This window comes from Neolamprologus brichardi, chromosome 6 (assembly GCF_056152115.1).
Source record: "Neolamprologus brichardi isolate AB-2024 chromosome 6, ASM5615211v1, whole genome shotgun sequence".
Classification (NCBI taxonomy): Eukaryota; Metazoa; Chordata; class Actinopteri; order Cichliformes; family Cichlidae; genus Neolamprologus; species Neolamprologus brichardi.
The window spans coordinates 13698274-13723519 of record NC_142109.1 but is presented as its reverse complement, the minus strand read 5'-3'; the positions used below and the strand labels follow the sequence as shown (position 1 = coordinate 13723519).

Genomic DNA, 25246 nt, shown 5'->3' with positions numbered 1-25246 from the left:
TTATACATGATATATTTATTCATTATTTTACAAATTATTTTACAAATATTTGCTTAAATATAATTTGCTTAAAATGTTCAGCAGTGTTTAATATGTAGAAACGTACAAGCAATATGTTATTTACTAAATTATTTTACGGGACGCAAGGCAACCTTGTAGGTTGGTGCTGCTGGTCAGCATTTGTTACATTCAGGGGGTTTTAAAGAGAAAAAAATAAATCTAAACATGGAATAATCTCTACCTAAAGATGTCAGCTTTACAAAGCTTTTCCGCTTTCATAAATATACTTCTTGATGTTGCTGTCGATCCAGTCACTAAAGGCGGAAACGCGGGTAAACACTGATGGTTTCTTGTCTCTGATGCAGCCCTGAGCTCCAAAGCTGACGATGCCGTGCACCTCCCAGATTGTATTTGTTCCTCCAGCAGCAGTGGCAGCTGTGCAGGCAAGGGGACCGCCGGAGTCACCCTACCAGGAGACAGCAGGACAAAGAAATCAGCAAAGATCTACTTATGATGCACTGCAGAACATTAGATTTTGGCAGCTGCTGTAAATCGTCTCCGTGACCTTGAATTTGTAGAAGTCAGTCTTTATTAACAGCCTGACAAAGTATTCATTAGGCAAATGTCAGAATCGTGCTTTATGAAGCTCCTGAAATGTAAAACATCCCATTTTTCACATTGTTGCATTTCTAGCAGCTGCTCATTAACGCTGGCGAATAATGTTTCTGTGTTCTTCTGTCTAATTACGCCTGCAAACTGGACAGCAGCCATTGAGATCAAGGCTGAATGACCGCAAACAAAACCGTTTTCAGGGAGCTGCATAAAAGACGAAGAGAGGCCGGCACACTTACGTAATGTTTTTAAATAACTCGGAAGGAATTTAAACAATGAACAACAGTCTCATCGCCTCCTAACAACTTTCAGTCTGTCCACTTAGATGATGGATGCATCGATATATTGTCCAGACGTCAGTGCATCCTTAATTCAAGCAAATACTATTTTCTAAATGTGTCATCAAACCTGACAGGCTGACTTGAGCTCATCTGGGGACTCGTAGCCGGCACAGATCATGGAGGGCCTGAGGGTGTCCCACCAGTAAGCAGGCTTACTGCAGGTTTCGAAGTCGATAACAGGCAGCGCTGCCTGATTAAGCTTCTCGGCCACTTTGGGGAACAGGTTACCTAAATATAAGAAGAACAAATTAAAATCTTTACATCATAGAAATTTCAGAAAATAACACAAAAATGTTTACAGTAATAATTTTGTTTTACATATTGTATCACTAAATCTAAAGTCATCTAAAGTCATGTACCCCCTTGTTTTAACAGCAGGGGACCTCCAGCTGAACCAGGCTCAGGGAGGCAGTAATGAGCAAGATAGAATGAGGAAACAGGATCATACAGAGACTAGGAACAACAAACATCATAAAAAATTAATACAGAAGAAAGTAGACAAAAGTTAATCACATGCAGTAATAGTGGGGATTGGAAATTAAATAGGAAGTCCTCAGCAGCCTGAGCCTATAGCAGCATAAGTAAGAATAGCTCAGGGTCACTGATCCAGCCTGACGTTTCTGGGCAGAGACTCAATTTAGTGTAGTATTGGCTTTTTTAGACCATCAGAGTGCATTTAAAATCAAACAATCAAGATGTAATTGAACTGTAAACGTTCAGCTTTAATTCCAGGGGTTTAACAAAAGTATTGCATTAACTGTTTATTAACTACAGCCACTTTTATAAGTTGTCCCATATTTTCAGAGGCTCAAAAGTAATTGGACAATTGAAAGTTGTTATTTCTTTCTTTTCTTTCTGTTGTGTTTTTTATGACTAGTTTCTCAGCATCACTGAGACAGGATGTTCCTAATTTTATAGTACAAGTACAGACCGAAGGAGGGTTGGAAATGCATGACTGTTTTTACCCTTCTCGTCTCCCCAGCCGGTGACAAAGCACGGCGTCCCAGCAGGCATCACGACCCCGGGTTTCGGCAAGCAGATGGGGCTGATCTCTCTTATCATATTGACAGGTTTGGCCAAGTGAACCAGGGCTATGTCGTTGGTGATGTCATTGGGATCCTGCTCGTAGACAAATCCTTTGTGGCGAATGATGGTATCCACCTTGTAGCATTCCTCAGCTGAGGGAATGTCCATGGAGGAGTTCATGTGGTGCTTCCCCAGGCACATGCGCCAGAAGGAGGGTACATTCAGTGGGCTGGAAATCAAGTGAAAGATAAATGTGAAGGAGACAGAACAGGTTTTTATTTTTTCTTCAGCTTCTCTTTTAGCTTTTGCTGACTTTACTAATGATTGAATCTAAAAGGTCTCTACAGTTTCGTCTGATTTCTACAGATTGATCTGTACTGATTACTCCAGCTAGTTCCTAACTTTAGCTTTTGTATGAACAAAGCTCACATAACTGTATGTAAGGGTTAAACTCATAACGAGAGCTTTAAAGCTGAGGGAAGATACAGATTCAGGTGATATCTCCCATTTCTTTACACTTTCATTTGATGAATTGTAACTTCAGATTTATCAGGTATAATCACTTTCAAAAACTGTGTGCTATTTAAATTCCTATAATTTAAATAGTTTTGTAGTTATATCTTACAACATGAAACAGTGAGCAGCAGTCAGGATCCATTCTTCATGAATCAAAGAGCCTCCACAGCCATGCATATAAGGTATAGGAGAGAACGGTGAAGCCTAAAAAGAGAGACATGAATATTTATAGAAGAAAAGATCTGCTCTGTCACTGACTGTCATGCAGAACGGGAGCTGACAGTACCTGCATAGAGACTTGCCAGGGCCAGGAGTGGGGGATCGCCTCTACACCATTTACAACTCTCACAGTGGCTGTGCTAGGTTTCACCTCTGGGTTTCCACAATTTTCTGGCCAGACTGGGAAAAGAAAGTGCACCATTTATTATAATATCTATACCAGTCATACAGTAAAGATATTTTAAGTAAAGAATAAATGAGAAAAACATCAGTTTTTCTTACAGTAAAAGATAGATACAGTAGATAGATACAGTAAATTTAAGCAATACAGTGTAATACTGTCAGCTTGGTTACCATTATATTGTTTTTACCTGTAAAATATAACTGCGTGCCCCAACACCCAGAGACTTGTGTCAGTCTCTGTATTTTGGTGAACTATGAAAGGATATCAGCTGTGTCACAATTCCAACTCCTTGTGCCAGACAGGTATAAAACTGCTGCTGTTTTCAACATTGGACCAACAACCACTCTGAAGGTGAACTAGGCAGATGTGATTGACAGCGGCAGGAGTTCAAAGTGATGCCAAACCTTGCAGGTCTAAACCTTAACACCACAATGTTTAGTCTGTAAACTGAAATTACAACTTGTAAATTAGTGATTTAAAATTTGAACTTGAAACATTTGTGTTCATTTATATTTGCACCAAATACACAAATAAATTGGGAAGAAATTTTCAGTAGGTTCAGTATCAGTATTTACAGAATTTGCCTGTATTTGCAAAGAACATCACAAATGTAACATTACAGTATGCAAAAACTCAGGTTGCAGTTAACTCTCAATTCAAGTGCATAATCCTAGCTACAGTGGCTGCCATTCAATCCATATCTGTTTACGCTGGATGAGGCTGTCAAACTTTGTGAAAAGAGTCTGATATAAATAAATAAGAAAGTGAAACTCAGCGATACTGAAGTGACTTTCTTCAGGATATCCTGAACTTTTCTGTCAGTAAGCACTGCTGTTTTTGTCTTTGTTAGCTACTAACAAAGACAAAAACAGCTTAGCTTAGCTGCTGTTAGCCTTTGTTAGCTAATGCTACATACTGTTAGTAAAACTTTCTATGAAGTGGATCTTATATTTCTTGGACTAAATACATATATATAAAAAAAACCTCTCATACAATGTGATAATGTAATTAAAATGTTTAAGTAAAAGTGTGATTTTTAGGATACTCAAGCCTAACATTAGCTGGTATAATGTTAGCTTATAACTAGCTGTTGTCTAGCTAGCTCTTGTTGGCTGTCCAGAGACTGCTGCATGTCTAATCTGCTGACAATAAATAATTGCAATAACATCAAGAAAAAATGAGCATGTTTATGCACAATTCAGGTGTTAGAGCCTTGACTTCAGTTTAGGAGGTGAGCCTTGATGTTAGGAGGACATTTTATTAAGTAGCTGGTAATATGTCTTTCCTTAGTGTTTTTTTTTCTTCTTTGGTGAAGAGGGCCCATTCTCAGATCCTTCATATCTTAAGATATAAATAAAATTTGCCTCAATTTCACATAAAGGGGTACAAGTTCCTTTCTTCTCTGACTGTGGTGTATTACTATGCGGCTAGTATCTAACCCTATACATATACGACATTAGCTTTAAAGACGATCTGTCTCGGCCGTTATTGGTGGGGCAACATGGTAGCTTCCAAACAAACCAATTAACACTCTATGTATTTTTAATGGTAAATTCAAAATTTATGACAATGCATTAATTGTTGCAAAATGCAATTACAGACTAATAAATGTAAATCTATGAGTAAAGTAGTTTTTTAAAATTAAATAACCTAAAAAACTATGGCTGACTGTACCTTTAAAGTATCTTTATAGCAGTTTTTTTACAGTGTATGTCTACACTCACTGATGGTGATGTTGTCCCATGGATTACTAGGGAGAGGTGGTAGAGTTGGGAAGATACTGGTGTCAGTAGTCCAGTAACCACGGAAACCCTTCTCTTGGCTGGCTCCGTTACTAAGGAAGCGAATGACGACTGTGTTACTAGGGATGTTGATGAGGGGTGGAGGGGCAAAGCCGCAGAATCGACCTGCAGAATAGAGGAGAATGAATCATAGTTTTCCACCATTGTGCGTTATGTGACCTGAGACATAAATTGTGGACGGTATTTAAAGTTCGGAGACCCACCGAGTGATGCCATCGTTTCACCATTGATGACCTCCACATAGTCCACACAATTTCCTAACAGGTTTACAGCTTGCAGCTCAAAGTGAGTGAAGGCTACATGAATACTTCTTGATGAAGGAACGTTGATGTGCCACGTGCAGACAGTCTGGGCTTGGTAGTCATTGGGCCAGTTAGGAGAAGTAATTTCACCCTGATCACTGCTGAAAGTCCCTCCACATGGAACTGAAGTACAACAAGAAGAAACAGGAGGGAAGGGAATAGAGTTTGAAAAGAGGAAAGGAGAAGATTTAAAAATATTATGAAAATTAGATATTTAATGCTTTACATTTTTACATTTTCCCTCGCAGTCTTATGTTATCTTACCTTCTGTTGGGTCTACTGCCCTCCAGGTGGCAGTGAAGCCCGAGTCAACCACTTTGTCGTTGGAGGAGAAACTGATGTGAAGCGTATTCCCATCACTCACCATGTCTGCAGGAGGCACGTGACTGCAGTGGGTACCTGAGGTAATATGAAAATGTGTTAGAAGCTCTGTCCTAGGAGTTCATTTCATAATAAAAATTACCCCCAAAAACTGCAGATATGTGTTTGAGACATTTAGGGCTGATCACATGTGACACCACTATCTGTTCAGTGCTACGCCTGGCAAACTGATTAATGGCACTTTACTGCACAGTAAAAAAGGGTTACTAGAGTATATATTCTATCTCAGTAAGGTGCTTGTACCAGTCTGTTTAATGCCATGGTTCTTTAGCACATGGTGGTTATATAACTGAGTAAGGTGCTTGTACCAGTTCATTCTGGAAGTGAAAGCTCCTTGTGGGGGTCAAAGGTTTTTCTTTTATTTGTTACCGGTCTGTAGGTATTTTTACTTGTGTAGAGATTTATTTGTCTACTTTGGGCTTCTGGTTGCCATGCATGCTATGCAGATGTTCAATTTTTTTTAGCCTGACAAATTTTAGGTTTTATCCTGACATCACAAATGATCAAACTTTAGACATTCATTGTCATTGTGTCACAACAACAAGACGCTGCACTGACTGTGCTGAAATGTCTGCGCTGGTGTCTAACATGGAAAGAAGGCAGATCCTCACATACCCAGACTTCCTGTTTTGTCTGAGAGTCTGACTTTGTCATTTAGGCACAAATCACTCTCCTCCAGAGAGAAACTGTGGAAATGGAGGTGAACCAATTTGCCTTCAGGCACTTGAATATTCCACTGGCACTGGGCTGTGTTGCTGTAGGTGCCAGGGTAACCCATAGAGGACAGAGTGCCACCAGTACCAGTCAACTCCTTTGGTCCCCCACAGCCTGATGCTACATAGAGAAGACAGAGAGAGAAAACTGGCATTATGCTTTGACTTTGTCACATATTGTCACAGTGGGGAAACAAAGTATGTTTAAAGAGCTGGATTCATACTGTGCTCATTGTAGAGGTCTCGGCGGATGACATTTGTTATCCACGGGATGTAGGCAGAAGAGCGGGTGAACACAGAAGGCTTCTTATTCATAATGCATCCAATAGGGCCAAAGCTAGTTATGCCATGAACTTCCCATGGATCGCCAATTTTATCCTGGCAAACCAGGGGTCCCCCTGAATCCCCCTGTCAAGAGTCAGAACATTAAAACACTAAGGTGGTTTTGTTGTTCTTTTAAAAGATTTGATAACTTTATTTAGTCCCACACTGGGGAAATTCACCTGTTAGAACCTGACAAGAGTCAGAAGGGAAAGTGAAATTAAAGCCACACTACCAAGAGTAGTTAAATCCAAAGTTATTTATCCTGAGTGAGAGGATGTTGAGAGGTGAGAGGTGTTGTCTGTAATGGACATTAGCTTGGCTAACATCCTCCTCTCACCCACCTCATCTATGGAGTCTAGGGGACTGAACTGGAAAGAGCTGGCCCTCTTCCCCAGTCCATTAAGTAGTTTCCAGTTTCTCTCTGTGCTGCCATGCTGACCAAAAGACATCAGCCTGCCCAACAGATGGAGTCTTTAGCCCTTCTTGTACAGAAATTAAGCGTTATCGGACCAGACCAGTTTACTGTTAAGATAAACCTCAATTTATGGCCGCAATATAGCTCCTCATATAGTTCTTCTTTTACCTGACAAACAGACTTGAGCTCATCAGGCAGGGTATAACCACAGCAGATCATGGAGGTCTTGACCTGGAACCACCAGTAATCCATCCTGTTACAGGTGTCATAAGGCACCACAGGCAAGGCGACCTGGTTGAGTGCTTCTGCAGCTTTAGGGTTAATTGAATCACCTGATAAACACACAGACGCATTTCAATTGTTACAGAAGCCTCGAGATTGATGCAGGAACATTAAAAAAGAGGCATTTACACATTAAATCCAGCAGAGGGCATGCTAAATATACAATTCTGAGGTGATGCAGTTCTAGTTCTTTGTAAATAAATATCACTTTAACACAGCTCTGAAACATCAGGCTACAATTATTTTATCAGAGGCTGCTAATGAACATGACAAGACAAAAACAGCACCAGTTTCATCTCCCCAGCCGGTGGCGTAGCACTTCTTTCCCTCAGGTAGGGCTTCCTCTTCAGATGGAAGGCAAGCAAATGATATCTCATCAGTGGGTGTCACCTCTCCATCCAGTCTGACCAAGGCAATGTCAAACTCCACCGAGGGCACTGTGGGGTACTTGAAGCCCTCGTGGCGATAGATACCAGATATGCCGAAGCATCGCTCACTCGGCTCCGTGTAGGTCAAGTTGTGTTTGCCGAGGCACATGCGCCAACGCTCCAGCTCATCAGCGTATCTAGGCGGGAAATGAGCAGATGAACTAATGCTAATGCTTTACACTGTACCTGTCACTGTCAGTGCACTGTGTGACATAAAGCTGTATCTGTTTGGATTGTGGGATTTCTAGTTCCACAAAAATGTATCTATCATATATATGTATACTCGAAAGGCTCCATGGTGCACCAGCACCTCTATTTCTAAAGAACACTGTAGCCTATTAGCCAAAGCGTTGAGGCATTTCTAACAAGGCATTGTTCCCACACTGTAATAAGCCCGAGGTAACAGTGCACACACACACACACACACACACACACACACACACTGATAACTGCCTCCTGAGATTACACAAATGGGCTTCTAGAAAGTTTAGGAAAACTTTTGCAGAAATAAAAGCCAATAAAAGCCAGACTTAAATGTCATTTCTTTGTAACTGAAAGACTTGAAAAACTTTTTTTTTTTTTTTTTGGAACACATTACTAGAAATAGTACATGTATTTATTGATGAGGAAACTGAACATGTACCTTATAAAGCAGTGAGCTGCTGTAAGTACCCAGTTCTTATGAATAAGAGTACCACCGCAGGTATGGGAGAATGTGGGTTCTGGCTGACTGGTCGGCCAGACCTGAAACAAGCAGAGAAGAAACTCACTAAACAGGATGATGATGATGATTAAATGTGATGAACAGCATTGGGTTCAGATCTGTACAGTCAATCAGAAAATTAATATAGGATACAGAAAAGGACACGGATATCATATTGTGAGGAAACTGTAACTGCACAGGTTATGTACTCGTGAGGCTTTTCGACACCGTTTGTTTTCATCTTTCTGTGAATTTTCCTCACTGGCACATGGAGATTCTCACCTGCATGGACACTTGCCAGGGCCAGGAGTGCGGTGTGGCTGGCTCGCCATTCACAATGCGTGACACAACAGCAGGAGGAATGGCTGGTTTCCCACATGTGCTTGGCCAGTCTGGAAAGGCAAACACCCACATGTACAGAGTCTCTCGAGAAATGATTTGTTTGTGCACTGTACAGGCTACACAAACAAATCTGTGCCTGTGTAAATAAAACCTGAATAGACGGCACGTATCAGCAGCTAACAGACTTGTGTTTTTTTTAAATAATTTTCCAGTTGTATCAGGTTTAAACTGTGTCCTAATGATTCTGGCTTTTAGTAATATGCACACATACTGCAATGTCTTTATCTTCATTCAAAAATAATACCATGCTCCTGCGGCAAAATTCAGCTAATTGATGTCACAACATGGACATGCGTGAAGATATAAATTTATTAATCTACAGACTTCCCACTAAACTGTCCCAGTCACTCTTATCACACATTTTCTTCCTTTGTACTCATTTTACTTGCGTCACTCTATTCACAGGGCGACCCTGCAAGAGCCTAAATGAGTAAAATCTCCTAGACAGTGGAGCCCATCTATAAAACTATTTTCAGCTATCGGTTTGGCAGGGCCCTGCGCCACCTGGGGCTCATTGGCAATTGAAGAATGGAAATCAGGTGACAACCGGCAAGTTAGTAGGAAAAGTCGGCACATCAAATCACCTTGCTGTACTGCACATCTGGGAGACAGTAAAGAGGGTGTGAAGAAAGAATAAGTAGAAATCATGAATCAGATGAATGCGTGAAATGTGTCTGTGCAGCAGCTGTGTGAAACTCTTATCTGGGGGTCAGTTTAATTGGCTAGTGGGAACTACTGCCCAGCTGAAAGTGTGTTAGTTAAGATTAAGAAATACTAAACAGAGTGATCGATTTTATAAAATAGCTGCAGGTATTGAAGCCGTGCTGTGACAAATTGCAGGTCCTTTATTTCAATCCGTGCAGAGCTCCACTGTCCCTAATTATGGCAAATGCTGCCTGACTGTTTCAGTACTTGCAGCAGTGTTTAACAGCGATGTTAAATGCAGCGCACTAATTTATTGTTTTGCTACTCGGATTCAGTGTGACACGCTGACAACGTGACATCTGATATATTACTGCCTTTTAAGGTTGTCATTGCTAATTTATTAGCAAAGAAATGCTTCTTTGCGCACACAGTCGACACTATATTCTATTGAAAGACCTTTGAGCCGTCTAATGCTACAGGGAACAAATGTGAACCTGAACCTAGCGAACTGGAAATCTAAAACAGTGCACCACAACAGGCCTTGTATAACTGATGGAAATAAACAGATTGTTTATGAGTTCAACAGATCAGTCGATTTATTTTCGTAGAAAAGTGTGGATCGATGCAGCTTCACCTATGCAGTCTAGGTGCTTGTAATAAACTGTGTGGGGCTGGAGCAGATACTCCACCTATGATGATGTTGTCCCAGGGATTGGGCTGAACAGGTGGCTCAGTTGGAGCAGGCAGGCTGGGGTTTGTTGTCCAATAGGCCCTGAAACCTTTAGCTTCAGTAAGCAAGTCTGTATGGAAACGAATCAGCAGCCTGTTGCCGTTTGTCTGGATGGGATCAGGCAGCGTAGTTCCACAAAACTGACCTGAAAGGATTGATGACAAAAAAAGTTTGTCCACAGTTCCAAAGTGACACAAAAAAGCTTCTTCAATTAACTGAAGCAGGACTTTCAGTTACTTTCGCTCTGCAGGTACAAATTATTTGGGGAACAGACATTGGCAGCTGTAAAAACCTGCTTACCATAGCTTTGAATCAGTGCAGAAGTCAGACCATTGATGTCATAGACCATTATGTTATCATAGCATGTGGACGTTAGGGCATCTTTTGCTTCGAGGTCAAAATGGGTGAATGTCAGCGTGATTTTTTTCCCCGAAGGCACCTTGATGTTCCACATGCACTCGGTGTTGGCCTTGTAATTCATGGGCCAGTCCTGGGACTTGATAACTCCGGTTTCCTCCTTTGAAGAAAAGCCACAACCCAGGATTTCTGAAACAGACAGGGGAAATGATAGAAAACTGCATGAGAGCCTACTATGAAACATAGTACTGAATGTAACTGGCTATTTACTCCGTTGCATTAAGTATCAGAGATGGGCATATACTTTTTTCAAGTAACGAGTAAAGTAAGGGATTACTATTGCAAAAACGGTAATTACTGCGTTACTAAAACCATGATTTTTTTGTGAGAATGTCTCATGACAGTGACGTAAGCGAGTGCGACGTTCATGGCAACAGCTGTGTGCAGATCAACAATGGATCATATATTGAGTGCAGGAGAGAGTATGAGCGTTTAAACCGTGGAAGTACTGATCTTACTTTGAGTTTGATTCCATAAAAAGTGACAAAAACATTAGCATCCATTGTGCGTGGGAAGAAAACTTCTTTTTACACCGAAAAACACCCTAAACAAGCTCCGAGTGCGCAACAACTTAATGGGAAATTCACAGAGAAACTCGTGGATTCTTCAACTGACCGCCGCGGCACACCTGCACCAGGGTAAACCTCCGCCTACCTCACTCCTGCTTTACAGGTGAAAATAGAGCAACAGGACCGCTAGTCTTTGACTTTATTTATTTTCTGCTGTGTTTTACTTGCATCTATTTGAAAAACTGAGTGTAAACACAAAAAATATTTTATTTTATGTGCTGGAATGTGCAGAAAATAGGTTTAAATGTTATACTAATTTCTTCAAGTCAGAGAATGGTGCATATAATTTAATTTTTGCTTGATGCATAAAGTTAAAAGATTAAAACTGATAAAACAAGTTTTAAAAAAAGAGACTTTTCCATTTGATTACATTTTGTATGATGGATTATGCAGAAAAAGTAGAATTGGGCTGACAGATCTATCGCTTAATTACCTATTCAGGTTGTAAATCGTGTTTTTAAAAAGTAACTAAGTAACTAAGTAACTAAGTAATTACTTTTGAAAATAAGTAGTCAGTAAAGTAATGGAATTACTTTTTTGGGGAAGTAATCAGTAATTAGTTACTGATTACTTTTTCAAGTAACTTGACCAACACTGTTAAGTATAACTTGGAAGCATTTTTAACTTCTTTGATTATTTTGAATTTATTTTAAACTTTTCATTTTTCATTTTTCATAAACAATTTAATATGATGGACAGTTTAAAACATTCACCTTCACTGCACAGCTTACATGATGATGGCTAAAACATCCATTAAAACATATTAATAATTCAGTATATTTACCAAACTAATTTTTGACACAGCACTGAAGCGTGCTGATAACCTTTATGTGTTTTATTCAAGTAGACAGCGCGAGTTTTTGTGTTATATTTTTACACTGCGTGATTGGTGCTTTAACTTTTTCTTCACCAGATGTGCAGCTGCAAATTCTTCTCGAGCTTCATAACTGTGATTAAAACAAAGAAAGGAGTTTTATCATTTTCTTTGGATGCTTGTCACTATGCACTCCTGCGCTTTGATAGAGCTCTCCCTATTTATGCACAACACGTTCTCACTCCCAAAGCGTAACATTTTACGCTAGGTGACAAATCGTCAACATATTACGTTTTCGGCTACCCACCTCGGAAAAATGAGGAAATATGAGAACCCTATGGACTCAATCTACACATGTTCGCTCTTTTTCTTCAAATCGCTTAGAAACAAGCTATTTAACATAATTAAAGTCTTGGTTAAGGTCAGGAAAAAGGTTATGGTTAGGGCTAGGGATAAGGTTAGGTTTAGTGCTGGAATACAAGGCTGGAACGTCTATTACCGCGGGAGCGTCATTGCACTGGATTTCAGCCTTAACCCGCCGCGTACCATAAGAACCTCAGGAACGCCGCGGGCCGTGACAAAACATCGGCATGTTACGCCTCGGGAGTGAGAACGGGCTGTTATGCAACAACTATATTTCTCCTCTAATTCCAAAAGGCACAAAAACAGCACTGCACGTGAGTAAAGCATGGTAGTGGTAGCATCATGCTTTGGAGCTGTTTTTTCTTCAGCCGGAGCTTTATGCAAGGTGAAGGGAATTACAAACCGTTTCAGATATTTGTCAGTTTTGATACAAATCTTCAGGTTAGACAGATGAAGATGAAGAAGGGTTTTGCCTTTCAGCACAGCAATGACCCAAAGCATACAACAGAAAGACTGGCTTCACCAGAAGAACATCAAAGAACATTAAAGTTTTGTAACAGCAAAGCCAGAACCCAGACCTGAACTCAGGTGAAAATCTGTGGGATGAGTTGAGGAGGACCGTGCACAAGAGATACTCTCGTACTTGGACAGATTTGGAGTGGGGGCAAATATTGCCAAGTTGCGATGTATCATGGTGATAGACGCCTACCTAAAAAGCAAGAGGTGCTTCAAGCAAGCATTAATTAACTTTGTGAATGTTTATGCAACCAGGCTATTGTAAGTTTAAACAAATTAAAAGGTATAAATGTGTTTTTGAATGGAATTTTATGGGTTATGGATCACACTGAAGGTGTAAAAAATCCTTGACACGATTTATTTTTAATAACAAAAGCCTGGCATTTTTACAGGGGAGTGTAGACTTTTTATATCCACTGTAAATATGTGACAGAGGAGGAAGGATTTTATGTTCTGTCTAAATGAGATGCTGTACTGCTACAGCATTATGTGCCTCAGGTGTGGAGGTGCTCCTGTGTGTTTGCGTTTGTGTGTGTGTGTATTTGCGTGTGTGTTTTGCACTCCTGCGAGTGTGTTCATCAGCGCTCAGTACCTGTGATATCCTCAGGGTACACAGCCTCCCACTTGGCAGAGAATCCGCGGTCTGTGAGGCGACTGTCAGACTGGAAGGTCACAGATATCGTGTCACTGGCGCTGACCACCACTGGGGGAAGGATGTAGCCACAGTGTGTACCTGGATCAGCGAGAGGAAGGACAGAGGAAAAAGGGAAGGTATGAGAGAATGAAACAAAGCAGAGGAGAGAGAGACAGTAACATCAGCTTCTAATGAGCAAAACATGTTGCAAATTAAGACGAACCCTTCACTAAGTTCAAAAAATCAGCATACATTATTGGCAGATACACATGCCACATTATTAGGAACATCTGACTTGGATTACAGGACTGCCATATTGACGTGACAGAACCATGCACTTGCTGTTGCTCAGCTAGTGACTGCGGAGGCCATCTGAGTCAAGTGAATCGCATGCAAGAATCCAGTCCAAGATGGTATGTGCTTTGTGACACGGCGTGTTATTAATAGATCCATATACAGTGGTCATACAGAGGCATGGTCAATGAGGGACGAAGTATGCCAAGAGTATATCACCACGAGCTTGAACTCATGACATAATTCAGGATGAAAATCTGACACCACCAGCTGAATATCACAGCAGAAATAAAGTATTCAAGCCTGGCAATGTTTTTCTTACCTTCCGCTGTCGTATGCTCCTGTAGTTCACTGATGAGCTTTCAGAGTCTTTTTATTACCTCAAATCTGTCGTGTTGTTCTTCTCTGACCTTTGCAATCAACAAGGCATCTGTTTGAGATCATTCTCTAACAACCCTACTGATGGCTGTGAATGAAAATCTCAGGACCGCATGATGTGCCGCTAACATGATGCATGGTGTGGAGGACGTTGTGTTAATTACTCTGACTGCAACTCCATAGATACATATTGTGAGCACGATGACTTATGAACAATTCACACTAGACACTTTATCTTTAAACCAAAGGTACTTCACATGGACTACATGAGCTGATTTATTTGATCCCCTGCTGAATTAGTGACATTACTCACTTATAAACAAACAAAAAGTCTCTACTTTTGATTGTAATTTCATTTTCATGAAGGGAGACAGAATAACCAAAAGTTATTAATTGATTTGCGTGTCATTGAGTGGAATTATTTGAATCCCAAGCACAACATGCTCACTCCTGTGAGGTTGAATAATCCTTGTTGACAAGCACAGTGGTAAGGCATTTATTGTAATCTTTCACCAGGTTTTCAAACATCTCTGTTCTAAATCCTTTAGCTTTCTTGACTGCCACTTGTTAACACAAGAATTTCTATAGGACTGAGCTCTAGGTAGACGACTCCATGTCCTTAATGTGCTTCTTCTTTAGCCACTCCTTTGTTGCCTTGGCGATCTGATTTGGGTCATTGTCATGCTGGAAAACCCATCCACGACCCATCTTCAGTGTGCTGGCTGAGGGAAGGAGGCTGTTCTCCTCTATCACCCTGGGTCAACACACCTGAATCGCATGATTAGTTTGTTACCAAGCCTCTGGGGAACTTCAGGACATGATGAGGAGGTCATTTAGCCATTTGAATCAGCTGTGTTGGACACTTAAACATAAATATACTAATATACAAATTATACTAATTTGTGACCATTAGAAAATAGCAAGAAAGTGAAATGCTGAAGCACAGTCAAAAAACAGTATTTTGATACAGTCCTCCTTGAAATTATTTTAGAAGTTAATGAATCTTTCACAACATCCTGCTTTTGGGCGTAAAGAACACAAGGACTTTTGTCATATTTCTAATTGTTATTTTTCCTTTGTGTTTTGTGCACAGAAACATATGCCCTAATCTAAAAGTATGCCCCACTAAAACACCATTTGCTTATCTGTGAGTGTTTCACGGAAAGAGTGCATCTCAGTGCTTTAGTCCTTGAGTACTGAGCAATAGATAAAGCTGTATCAGCCTCACTGCAGCCCCTGAAGTGAATAATGAGAGGTAATTTATAGTTTGCTGTTCTCTGTGCGACCCAACTCCTAATCAACAGATTTACAGACGCAGCAGAGCGTCTGCAATAAACACAAGCCAGCGGCCTCACACTTCTCTCCCAGGTCAACCGAGCTAAATTGCAAAAAAAAAGAAAAGCATGCAGCATGTAGTCAACCAAGATAATGCAAGAATAAAATAGAAGTAATGGCTCACCTAGAGTGCTGTATTTGTCTGAGATGATCAGTTTGTCCTCCTTGCACATTCCAGTCTGTCCTGTGATGGCCAAGTCAGTGATCTGTAACTTAACCATGAATCCTTTGGACACAGATATCTCCCAGGAATTATTTAAATGGGCAGGATATGGATTTGGGAAACCTGATGACTGAAGAACTCCTTTACGTCCATCAAGGATTACTGGGCCACCAGGTCCTGTAGCGAAACCAGCACTTGGTAATACTCCTTTCTTGTTTTGCTAATGTTAAAATCTGTGATTTTTGAGCACCGCTTATTGTCAATTCAGTATAATCAGTTTGCTTTAATGCACAACTTCCCCATGAAGGGGGGGGGGGGGGGGGGGTGTCAAGCTTTGGAGAGGGTGCTTACCTGAAGTTGTGGTAGGTGGAAAGGTTTGTGTGGGGTGTGCGGTCGTGGTGGTGGTAACAACAGGAGGAAGGCTGGACTTTGTGTACGTTGCACTGAATCCTTTTGAAGTCAGACTGTTGTCAGATTTGAAGCGGACCACCATCGTGTTGCTGCTGATTTCCAGCGGCTTCGGCATGGTTCCGCCACATAATTTACCTGTGATGGATTACACATCTGTGACAAAGCGATAGACACTTACGCAGCCTTGTGTAAGAACAACAGCTTTGACAATGGTAGCTGCTACGTGTTGCTTGAGAAGTGAAGTCAGATGGAGACAGATTTAAATTCATTAAGATTAAAATAGACTCGAGAAACTTGGCCAATTGTACAGCTTCTCAAACTTTTAATTGAGCTCATCTTTTATTCATGGCCCTACAAAGTTGACATTGTTAATGTTGAACAAAGCCCACAGTCTACTCTGACATTTTAACACATCCCGTTTTCCTCTTAGTCACATATCCAGCTTTGATGTAAACTCTACTGATGAGTGAAAACATTTTGGTATGTAAAGAAGAACTGTGGATTTTGTTTGTAATTTGTGCCATGCTTACCTGCTAACTGAGGGCTGGTGTGGTTGTAATCATAGACCTGAACAAAGTCTCCACAGGCTTCAGGGACCAGGTCAAAAGAGGTGAATGTCAGTCGGACCGTTTCACCTTCAGGCACTGTGATTCTCCACTGATTCAAAGAGCAAACGCAAGAGTGTGAAAGGCTGTGTCTGCTATGGATTTAAAGAGAGACTATTATGCTAATTTCCAACTCCACATTTATCATTCTTGGACTATAGTACAGTAGCTTTTCACCATTTACTTCGTTGCAAACAAGACACTTTAACTACTCCCCATTTAAGCCAACTGCATTCTGATTGGCTGCCCCTTGCAAACAGGTTTAGGTGGACCCTGAAAGGACCATGTTAAGGAAATCCCCTCTTATTGACATCAGCAGGCCCAAGAGTAGAAATAACTGTGTGAAGTAGTGTGTTGAGAGCAGTCTGAAACACTAGCTTTACTTGCAAATACACTGACATTATTCTTTTAAACACTGACCATATTTAATATGAGCATCCATCATTTCAACTGATGGAAAATGACAAAAGGCTTAATATTTGCCCTTTAAAATCATTTTGATGTAGTTTCAGTAATGCACAGCGCAGCCATCTGCATCACTCCTCATGTTCTCCTTCTACTAGTCTCGTGGTTTCAACATAGGCTACTGTAACTCATAAATAATTCTCTCACCGACTCTGCTCTTGTTTGGACAGACGGTGATCTGTCGAGCTCAAGCTCAGCCAGATGAAATCATGGTGACAGCCAAATAATGCCATATGACTCCACATCCAAACCCAGCATGCAAAGCCGCACATCCGAATACACTCTGATTTATTTAGATGCATTAATGAAGGATCAGAACCACAAACGCCATCTGGGTGAGAATCGGAAACGTCTAGGCTCGTCTATGCTAATACATCACTGTCGTCAATGTTACATGAGATATTTAGGAGTATATATCTTTACCAATCCACTTTTGGCAATTAGATTTATTTTTGATTAGATTTTAAACAAAAAGCCCATAAATGATGTTCAAAATTAGGCGTAACCTATATCCTATATAATAATATATATCTATTCAAACAGACAACAGTTTCAGACATTAGTGGCATTTATAGGAAGCAGTAAGAGCACATTTTTACTATTTGCAATTACTTGCCTTGTTTAAATGTTAAACTCAAAGCCCCCTATTAGTCTGACTTTAAAGTTTTAAACATGTTTACCTCTGTTGCTTATCTGGTCACATCAGTTTAATATCCTAAATGAGATATTTTTGTAGATGTGTGTAAACAACTAAATCTCTGCACATACAAACGTGCATAAGGCTCTTTTTAATTTTCCTGAATTAGCTGTGTTTACGCTGCCACTGGATCTGAACACTGTAACTGCATTTGAAAGTCAGATACAGTGCTTTAGGAAATCGCTGGAGCTTGGCTGCTTACTTACTGAGTAAGTGCTCCAGCAGCTCTCTAATGATGTTAACTTTTATTTTTCAGATTCCTTTTTGTGTGCGGATCAAACAAAACCGACAAACACGTTAATTACTGAATTTTAGACGTGTGTTTTTGAGCCTTGGAGACGGGCAGGGTGGTTCGTTTGTTTTTTCTTTATGCTAATCAGGCTAATTATCTAAGTGGGTTTATTACGACCGACCTCCTTCAGCTGTGCATGGAAATTGAAATCTGATATAAAAATGTCAGTTATAGCCGCTGTATCATACTGCAGTATGATACAGTCATGTAAGGGTCACTGGTGCTTCCTCAGATGATTCATATATGTTGATGATTGTTATATTTGCGTTTAATTGGCCTGTTTTCTCATTTCTAATTGCCCTTATTTCCCAGTTTTATATCCTTCTGCTGTCAGTATTACTTCACCTTATATAGTTTCATTTTTATGTCTTCATACAGTTTTTTATGGGTTACTTGTTTCCTGTCTTGTCCTGTGACGATGCATTAGATTTTTAACTGTTTTTAATGGTACAATATAAATTAAATTATTATTATTATTATTAGTATTAGTATTAGTATTAGTAGTAGTAGTAGTAGTAGTATTAGGATGTATAATTTCAGTCTTAATGAAATGCTGTTGGATCTGAGCTGGTGTTTGTGTGTTTTAGTTCATGTGTGTGGCTCTACCTGGTATAGCGCTCCGTTCGGGTAGTTTTGCTCTGGGAAGCCGGGCGTCATCAGATTCCCCTGATCACCTTGGAGAAAGCCGCCGGCTCCGGCTATTTCTGGCAGCAGGGATGAAGGGCACTTCATTTTCACAGATAGCGCAAGGATACCCACAGCACACCCCTCCACCTACCCACCCCAGTTTTGATCGACCATCTATTACCCCTCGTCTCACCTTGCACTCATCCCTACAACATTCCCCTTCCAGGTCAATCGTGTAACGTAAGACAGAGACCCAACGTTATGTCAGGCTTATTTCCTCGATGAAGTCATTTCTTATAGTCTTACCTGATGCGAGCTGTGGAGCCACAGCTTTGTAATGAGCCTTGAATCCTCGGTCTGTTTTTCTGTCATTGGTGTCAAAGTAGACCGTCAGCTGGTTTGTCAGCGACACCACTGGGTTCGGTTTATTGTAGCCACAGTATTTACCTACAAATATCACAGATAAGATGTAGCTGGTTCATTATAGGGGTAATAGACAGCTCTAAAGTTACAATGATCACAAACAAGCACAACAAGACCACACAGTGAACAAAAAAGGGGAAAAAACCTGAATGACCACAACAGGGGTAAATCATTGCTTTCAGTCCGAGTGTCTCTTTTATGTGCCGTGTTGGAGTGATCAAAAGTCTTTTACATGCATGTGTCAGAGGGAGGTACAAATAGCACTTATTAACAATTATGATGTCAGATTAGAATGACTTGAGGGGGTAGGGACAAATAAGTATATACTGCCTACTCCTTTTCAAACAAATAATAGAATGATATTTTGTAATGATTGCGAAGGCACATGTTTGAAATAAACTGAACTGAACTGAACTTAAAGCTGTTTATTTTGCATCAGTTTATCACAACAAATGACATTGAGTTATGTAATATGTATGTAATAAATGAGGGCTTTATTGTAGTGTTAAAGACTTACAGTAGAACAATGGACACTGATTTGAATAAGCTTTGCATTTTATTTCTATATTTTTTCATATTTTTTCTTGACAAATTGTAGTTTGCAAATTAATCATGTTTTGGAATATTTTCAGTGTTGCATTTAGCAAGTTTAGAAGTTCCAGAGTTTGATTATCAGATCAAATTATCCGTGGCACTTATCTCTGAGTGCTTTCACTTGATATGCTTATCTCCCTTTTTCACAGAGGTGGCATTTACAGACCTCTTTGAACTCTTTGTATGATGAAATGGTTTTACAATTAGCAGCCCCATCAGGTTTGATCTTTTTTCATGTATTTTACTTTTTTTAAAGTCAAAATATATATATGAAATACAGAATTTCCCCTAAGGCCAAATATATTTGACTTTACTCTTTTACTTCACTTCTTCTTTGTCTTTCAGCTGCTCCCTTTAGGGAGGCCTCCATCTCACCCGAGACACACCTAGCATCCTCCTCTGTCTCACAAACCCTATGAGTTTCCCTCTTTCCTTCTGCCCGGCAGTTCCTCCTGTCTCCTTCTCATTCACACACATGTATTCAGTCGTGCTTATGTCTCTCCAGTGCGCACTTCCTCTCTTCCACCTGCTTCCTGGACTTATTGCAGATCACAATGTCATCTGCAAACATCACAGTCCACAGAGACTCCTGCCTGAACTCAACTCAACCTGTCCACCTAATTTCCCAAATATAGTCCCATTCTTTAAATCTGTGCCCTAGTCTGGCAACACCAAATCCAAGTTCATGATATTATTCCTTCCTAATAAACTCTGCTGTGTGGTTAAAAACAGTGTTGGAGTTAGTGCAGAGTAATGTGCACTGAACCAGCGTGACCGTGTGTAGCTCACTAGCTGAGTCTGCCCGTGAAAGGATGAAACCCTTAGCCTTGAAAGGGCAGATGCCCATCTGTCCAGAAACTGAACACAATCTTTTAAAAATAATTTCCTATCCCCCACCCTGCCAGAAGGCTGGAATTTATGTGTGATATTTACCGATGATTCCCACTGAGTCTTGCAGTGTGATAAAGTCTGCTGTGCAGAGCTGGGTGTCCTCCAAGGCAAACTCCTCAAACCACAAATGGATCACCTGCAACACAAACACGCAGAAGTGTTTCATCTTTCTTTTTTGAATCTGAGAAGGCGCTGCTGAAGAGATAGGCGAGCGTGAGAGCTCGGTGTGAATTCTGACTGTGCGCGTGAGCACGTGTGCGAGAGCAGGTTTTATGTTCGCTTATGTGTTCAAATACAGAGAAATAGAGATGCATATAGATAACAGCCACTGTGTCGGGCATGCAGGAGGGCAGCCGTGCTGCCAGAGAAAGAAGGATCAAAGATTTGTTTTGTCCTCTGGGTCTGAGAAGGAAAGCTGAAGAGAATGAAGGAGACAAGGCAGCCATCTGTCCACACCGCTGCCACCGCACTCATCCCAGCTGTCCTCTACTGCTTGGCCTCACATAAGACAGTTTCCATAACAGTAATGTGACAAACTCTGCTGATCAGACAGCAGACAGAAGCACCGTTAAAGACTGTGAAATAGAGACACGAGTAAATGGTTTTGATCTGAACTAAAAAGAGAGATAATGTGACTGTGCTGAAACTGGTGTTCACAGGAAAATCATTTCAGACACTTAGAAGCCTGGAATTTTTTTCCCTTTATACTATAATAATTTTTTGTTTTTTAAAAAAAACTTCTGATAAAGCCTTTTTATGGATGGAGTTACAAAACCAAGACCAGCCGTGAAATCATCTCAAGAGAAGCGTTGTGGAGTTTTCTGAGCCACTATTACAGAGAAAACTCACCTCTGCTTTGCTTGAACCTGATCATAATAAGCCACTGTAATTTCTTGAATGTGTAAATTAAAAGGATTACAGCTGTTAAGATTGATTAAAATTTTTAGATTTTAAACTCTTGTTGGAGTTTGTTTACAGCTTCTTTGTTTTTCAACTTTTCTTAATGCATAATTAAATTTTCTTTCTAATTTTACTTTCTGGTGATATAATTTAAAGAGAGGCTGAAGATCGGAAGCGCTCTGATGATGATTCTCGTCACCTTCTCAGGGTCCACGGTGATGTGCCAAGCGCAGCTTTGGCCACTGTCGTAGCTGCTGGGGTAGTTTGAGCTGGTGAAGGTGCCCGACTCTCCAGACAGCTCTTGAGGAGCCCCACACCCTAAGGTCAGCCCTGGAAATACATCAGATGGTTAAGCTCAGCCATCTTTTTTTTCTTTCTTTTTTTAAAATCATGGCAATATGATCTCCATTTGAAATACAGCCACCCTTCATCAATTAACAAAACACCGTTCAATTCTATTCACTTCATTTTTATTCATATGGAGGCAAATCACAACAACAGTCACTGTACAATAACAAAAAAACGCTCTTCCTGTGCACTCTGTAGCTCCTGGATTCATTTGTAGATTGCAGCATTAGGAGCCTTTGAGCTGACTGCGACAGCTGATTGCTGCGCTCTTATACCCAGAGCAAACCAGGAACCTGCTAAAGCAATTATCCTTCCTTAAAGACTGTGGGGTTTATACCCAGGGATTTGGGTTTTTCACTTCTTGACTCTGAATCCCGTTTCTTTATTCAATCCTCCTTTAGATTAAACAGGTTTCAGTTAATTTTTTGCTCAGCTTAATAGTTTGTATAGGGTTTTGTTATGTGTCAGATTTGTATGTTAGTGTCATTGTCTCTGTGTTTTGATGACTGAGGTGGACTGGAAAAGTTATTTTTCAGGTATTTGGTTCTAAATAAAATGATATGTCGTATAGTATGCAGTCGGGCTGGGTTTAATTTGACAGTCATTTTTGCAACACGCTGACTCAAGTGTGTTGTCAGTAAAGGCATGACCATTTATGATCGCGCAAACACTTAAACACTTGAATTTCTTTTTATTAAAAAACACTATAAAGGCATGTGATTTTAAAGTCGAAGCCTTGGTGACAGCATTGACGACACTGTGTGGCATCCACAATGTTGTGTGTGCATGTTGCCAGAGAAGCTTCGGTCACAGCGTCTTTTTTTCTGTGGTGCAAAAGAAACACTCATCTGTAACAGAGTTTTTTCATGAGATTTACGTATTTGTTAAAGTGATGAAGATCAGGGGAAAATAATAATAATCACACAGTAATTCCTGATCAAATAGTCAAACGTGCAGCACACTTATTTGACAGCTGTTTTTCAGGAGCGAAGCACCAACTGATGAGTAACGTAAGAATCCATTTGTTTCTGCTGATAATCACCACTTTACACCTCTCAGGCAACAAACAATTCAGGGTTCATTCTCCAAAGACAAAACAAGTCAGCTTAAATGTGTCTGCTTTCACAAAGCAGCCATTTTTATCTATTGAATTTCTTTTTTCACGCTTAAGGCCAGAATGAATGATTGTTTTGCTAAACTGGAGCTCTGAAAAAATAGGGGAGATGGTGTCTGTGGATGGTATTATAGTAAGGACCGCTGCAGTGGTGATGATGCATGCAATAAAATTAAACACAGTCATTTTGCGATACCGAGAGCTCCTGTTTGTGCACCTTTTCTTGTGTGTTGCTTAATTTCTTAGGGATCAGAAAGTAAAAGCCCCTGTAAAAACCATTGCATGACTTGTTTACTTTTTCACATCAGCAAAAACTCATGTAGGCTTTTCTTACCTTTATTTCCATAACAGCAATTTATTAGCACTGGTTCTTACATTTTCTGTTGCCTTGAGTCTGTTTCCTGCTCCGGTATTTGCTACAGAAAATGCTGTGGAAGTCTTACAGCCAGCCCTCCAGTCTAAGAGTGCACTGTGAGACTGTACCTTGCCCTAAATGCTGATCTCAGCATGTTAACTTGGTCACAGTTGAAGGTTTTACTCTGTTTGCATATTTACGCTTCAGTACAGTTGAGCCTGACATTAGTTCTTAAGGTATTTGTAAAAAACAAATAATTTAATGGCTTTAAAATGTTTTATATGCATGTTTATATAAAAAAGGGGAAAAAACTTTAGTAATAATATTTTTATAGTTTATAATATAATAACTGCTGAGATACTTTTCAGTCTGGGCCAAGGTGCAACTTCCAGAGTTGAAAAATTAAGCCAACACCAAAGTGTTTGGAGCTCCACTTCCTCTCTGTGCTTCTTGTAAATGGTAAATGGCCTGTATTTGTATAGCGCTTTACTAGTCCCTAAGGACCCCAAAGCGCTTTACACATCCAGTCATCCACCCATTCACACACTGGTGATGGCAAGCTACATTGTAGCCACCCTGGGGCGCACTGACAGAGGCGAGGCTGCCGGACACTGGCGCCACCGGGGCCTCTGACCACCACCGGTAGGCAACGGGTGAAGTGTCTTGCCCAAGGACACAACGACCGAGACTGTCGGAGCCGGGGCTTGAACCGGCAACCTTCCGATTACAAGGCGAACTCCCAACTCTTGAGCCACGATCGCCCCGATTCTTGAGGTAGTCTATCATTTTAAAATGTCTGACTTTTTAGAATTAAAAAAATATATTTACAGCCTGGTATAAAAAACAGTTTTGGTCTCTATGGATACTTATAACAACTCTGAGTAGGGTGAATTTTTTTTCTTATAAGTCATCTACTTATATACTGGAGTTAGAGGCCTGGCTGTGTTGATTCACAGGTTTGTGTGTGTGTGTGTGTTTGTGTGGGGTTAAAGTATTTTGGAGCATCTTATTGGATTTTCTGACTAACATCATGGTTTGTTGTATGGTACAGTCTGTTGTGTTTAGATGATATGTGCATCTCTTACATTGTGCCCATGCAATTTATGAATGCAGCTAGCTAACCAAGCTAGCTATTATTGGCTAAAAATTGAATGTAGCTGTACCCTAAAAGGAAATTCCAAAAACAGCATTAGTCCAAACCCAATGGGTGACGTCTTCCTGTGAAGTAGCTGAAGTATCTTTAGGCAAATACAGAACCTTGAGTTGCTCTCAGTGTGTTCGTTAGAGAAGCAATGTTGGGTAGAAAGCACGTAGGTGCAGAATGCCCAAGCAGGAAAGTGCTATATTAGAATCAGTTCAGACAGCAGATGCAATCAAATCATTATTATGATGATACATGATGGTTATTTTTGTACTTTGCAATAATTACTTCAGATATTTTAGATGCGTTGAGAATTTTAGCTCAGTACATTCACTTTGGCATGTCTCTGTATACTGGCTTTGTTCAAATCAACAACTGAACAATTATTGACCAGTTATTTACCAGCAATAAAGATATTTTATTATGTATCAGCAATCTCTGCAAAATCTCCACGAGGTTTTCAAGAAAGAGCTACGAGATGCAACATGTGTCATTCACACACGTTCATGGTCAGCACACCAAACTTGTGAATATCAAAATTTGCCTAAAAAATGTTGGAATTTACATCATAAATAAGGACTAAGTTAAAAAAATTATTTATGATTTTTATTTTAGAAGAACATAATCAAGTATATAAGAGGTTTGAGAAAATCCTCAGCACAATATCGCTTCTCGTTTTGAAGCACCTCAGGGAAATGCTGATATTAAAAGGGAGCACGGTGTGTTTCAGCGGGTGTAAACACTCACCTTCTGTTTCAGAGTCAGCTTTGTCAACAAAGTAGATGACCACAAGGCCGATGCAGGCACCGGTCATTGCTACGAAGATAAATATCAGACCTATTTCCAGGGTGCTCATACCCCGGGAATGTCTGTGA

At 40.3% G+C, this 25246-nt stretch overlaps 1 protein-coding gene across 1 annotated transcript; it reads right to left on the bottom strand.

The window, feature by feature from the left end:
• Positions 1-91: 91 nt before the first annotated feature.
• LOC102786435 (ovochymase-2) lies at positions 92-25185 on the bottom strand. The gene is made up of 25 exons (XM_087842410.1): positions 25119-25185; positions 21613-21743; positions 20556-20649; positions 18912-19052; positions 18585-18682; positions 16450-16576; positions 15860-16054; positions 15470-15685; positions 13297-13437; positions 10326-10571; positions 9985-10170; positions 8531-8640; positions 8189-8289; positions 7405-7682; positions 7004-7167; positions 6321-6504; positions 5999-6217; positions 5267-5401; positions 4904-5125; positions 4623-4805; positions 2782-2894; positions 2605-2699; positions 1919-2208; positions 1021-1181; positions 92-466 (listed from the first exon to the last, which is right to left on the bottom strand). Exons 1-25 carry the CDS (start codon positions 25183-25185, stop codon positions 257-259), a joined length of 4107 nt encoding a protein of 1368 aa, XP_087698536.1. The 3' UTR covers positions 92-256.
• Between the last annotated feature and the right edge of the window lie 61 nt (positions 25186-25246).

Excerpts from the sequence above, each read along its gene's own strand:
- LOC102786435 (XM_087842410.1), bottom strand. The coding sequence starts at position 25,185 with ATGACCGGTGCCTGCATCGGCCTTGTGGTCATCTACTTTGTTGACAAA. Across the intron at positions 7,168-7,404 it reads CGGCTGGGGAGATGAAACTG|GTGATTCAATTAACCCTAAA; the intron begins GTGCTGTTTTTG and ends TGTGTTTATCAG. Across the intron at positions 5,402-5,998 it reads AGACAAAACAGGAAGTCTGG|GTACCCACTGCAGTCACGTG; the intron begins GTATGTGAGGAT and ends ATATTACCTCAG.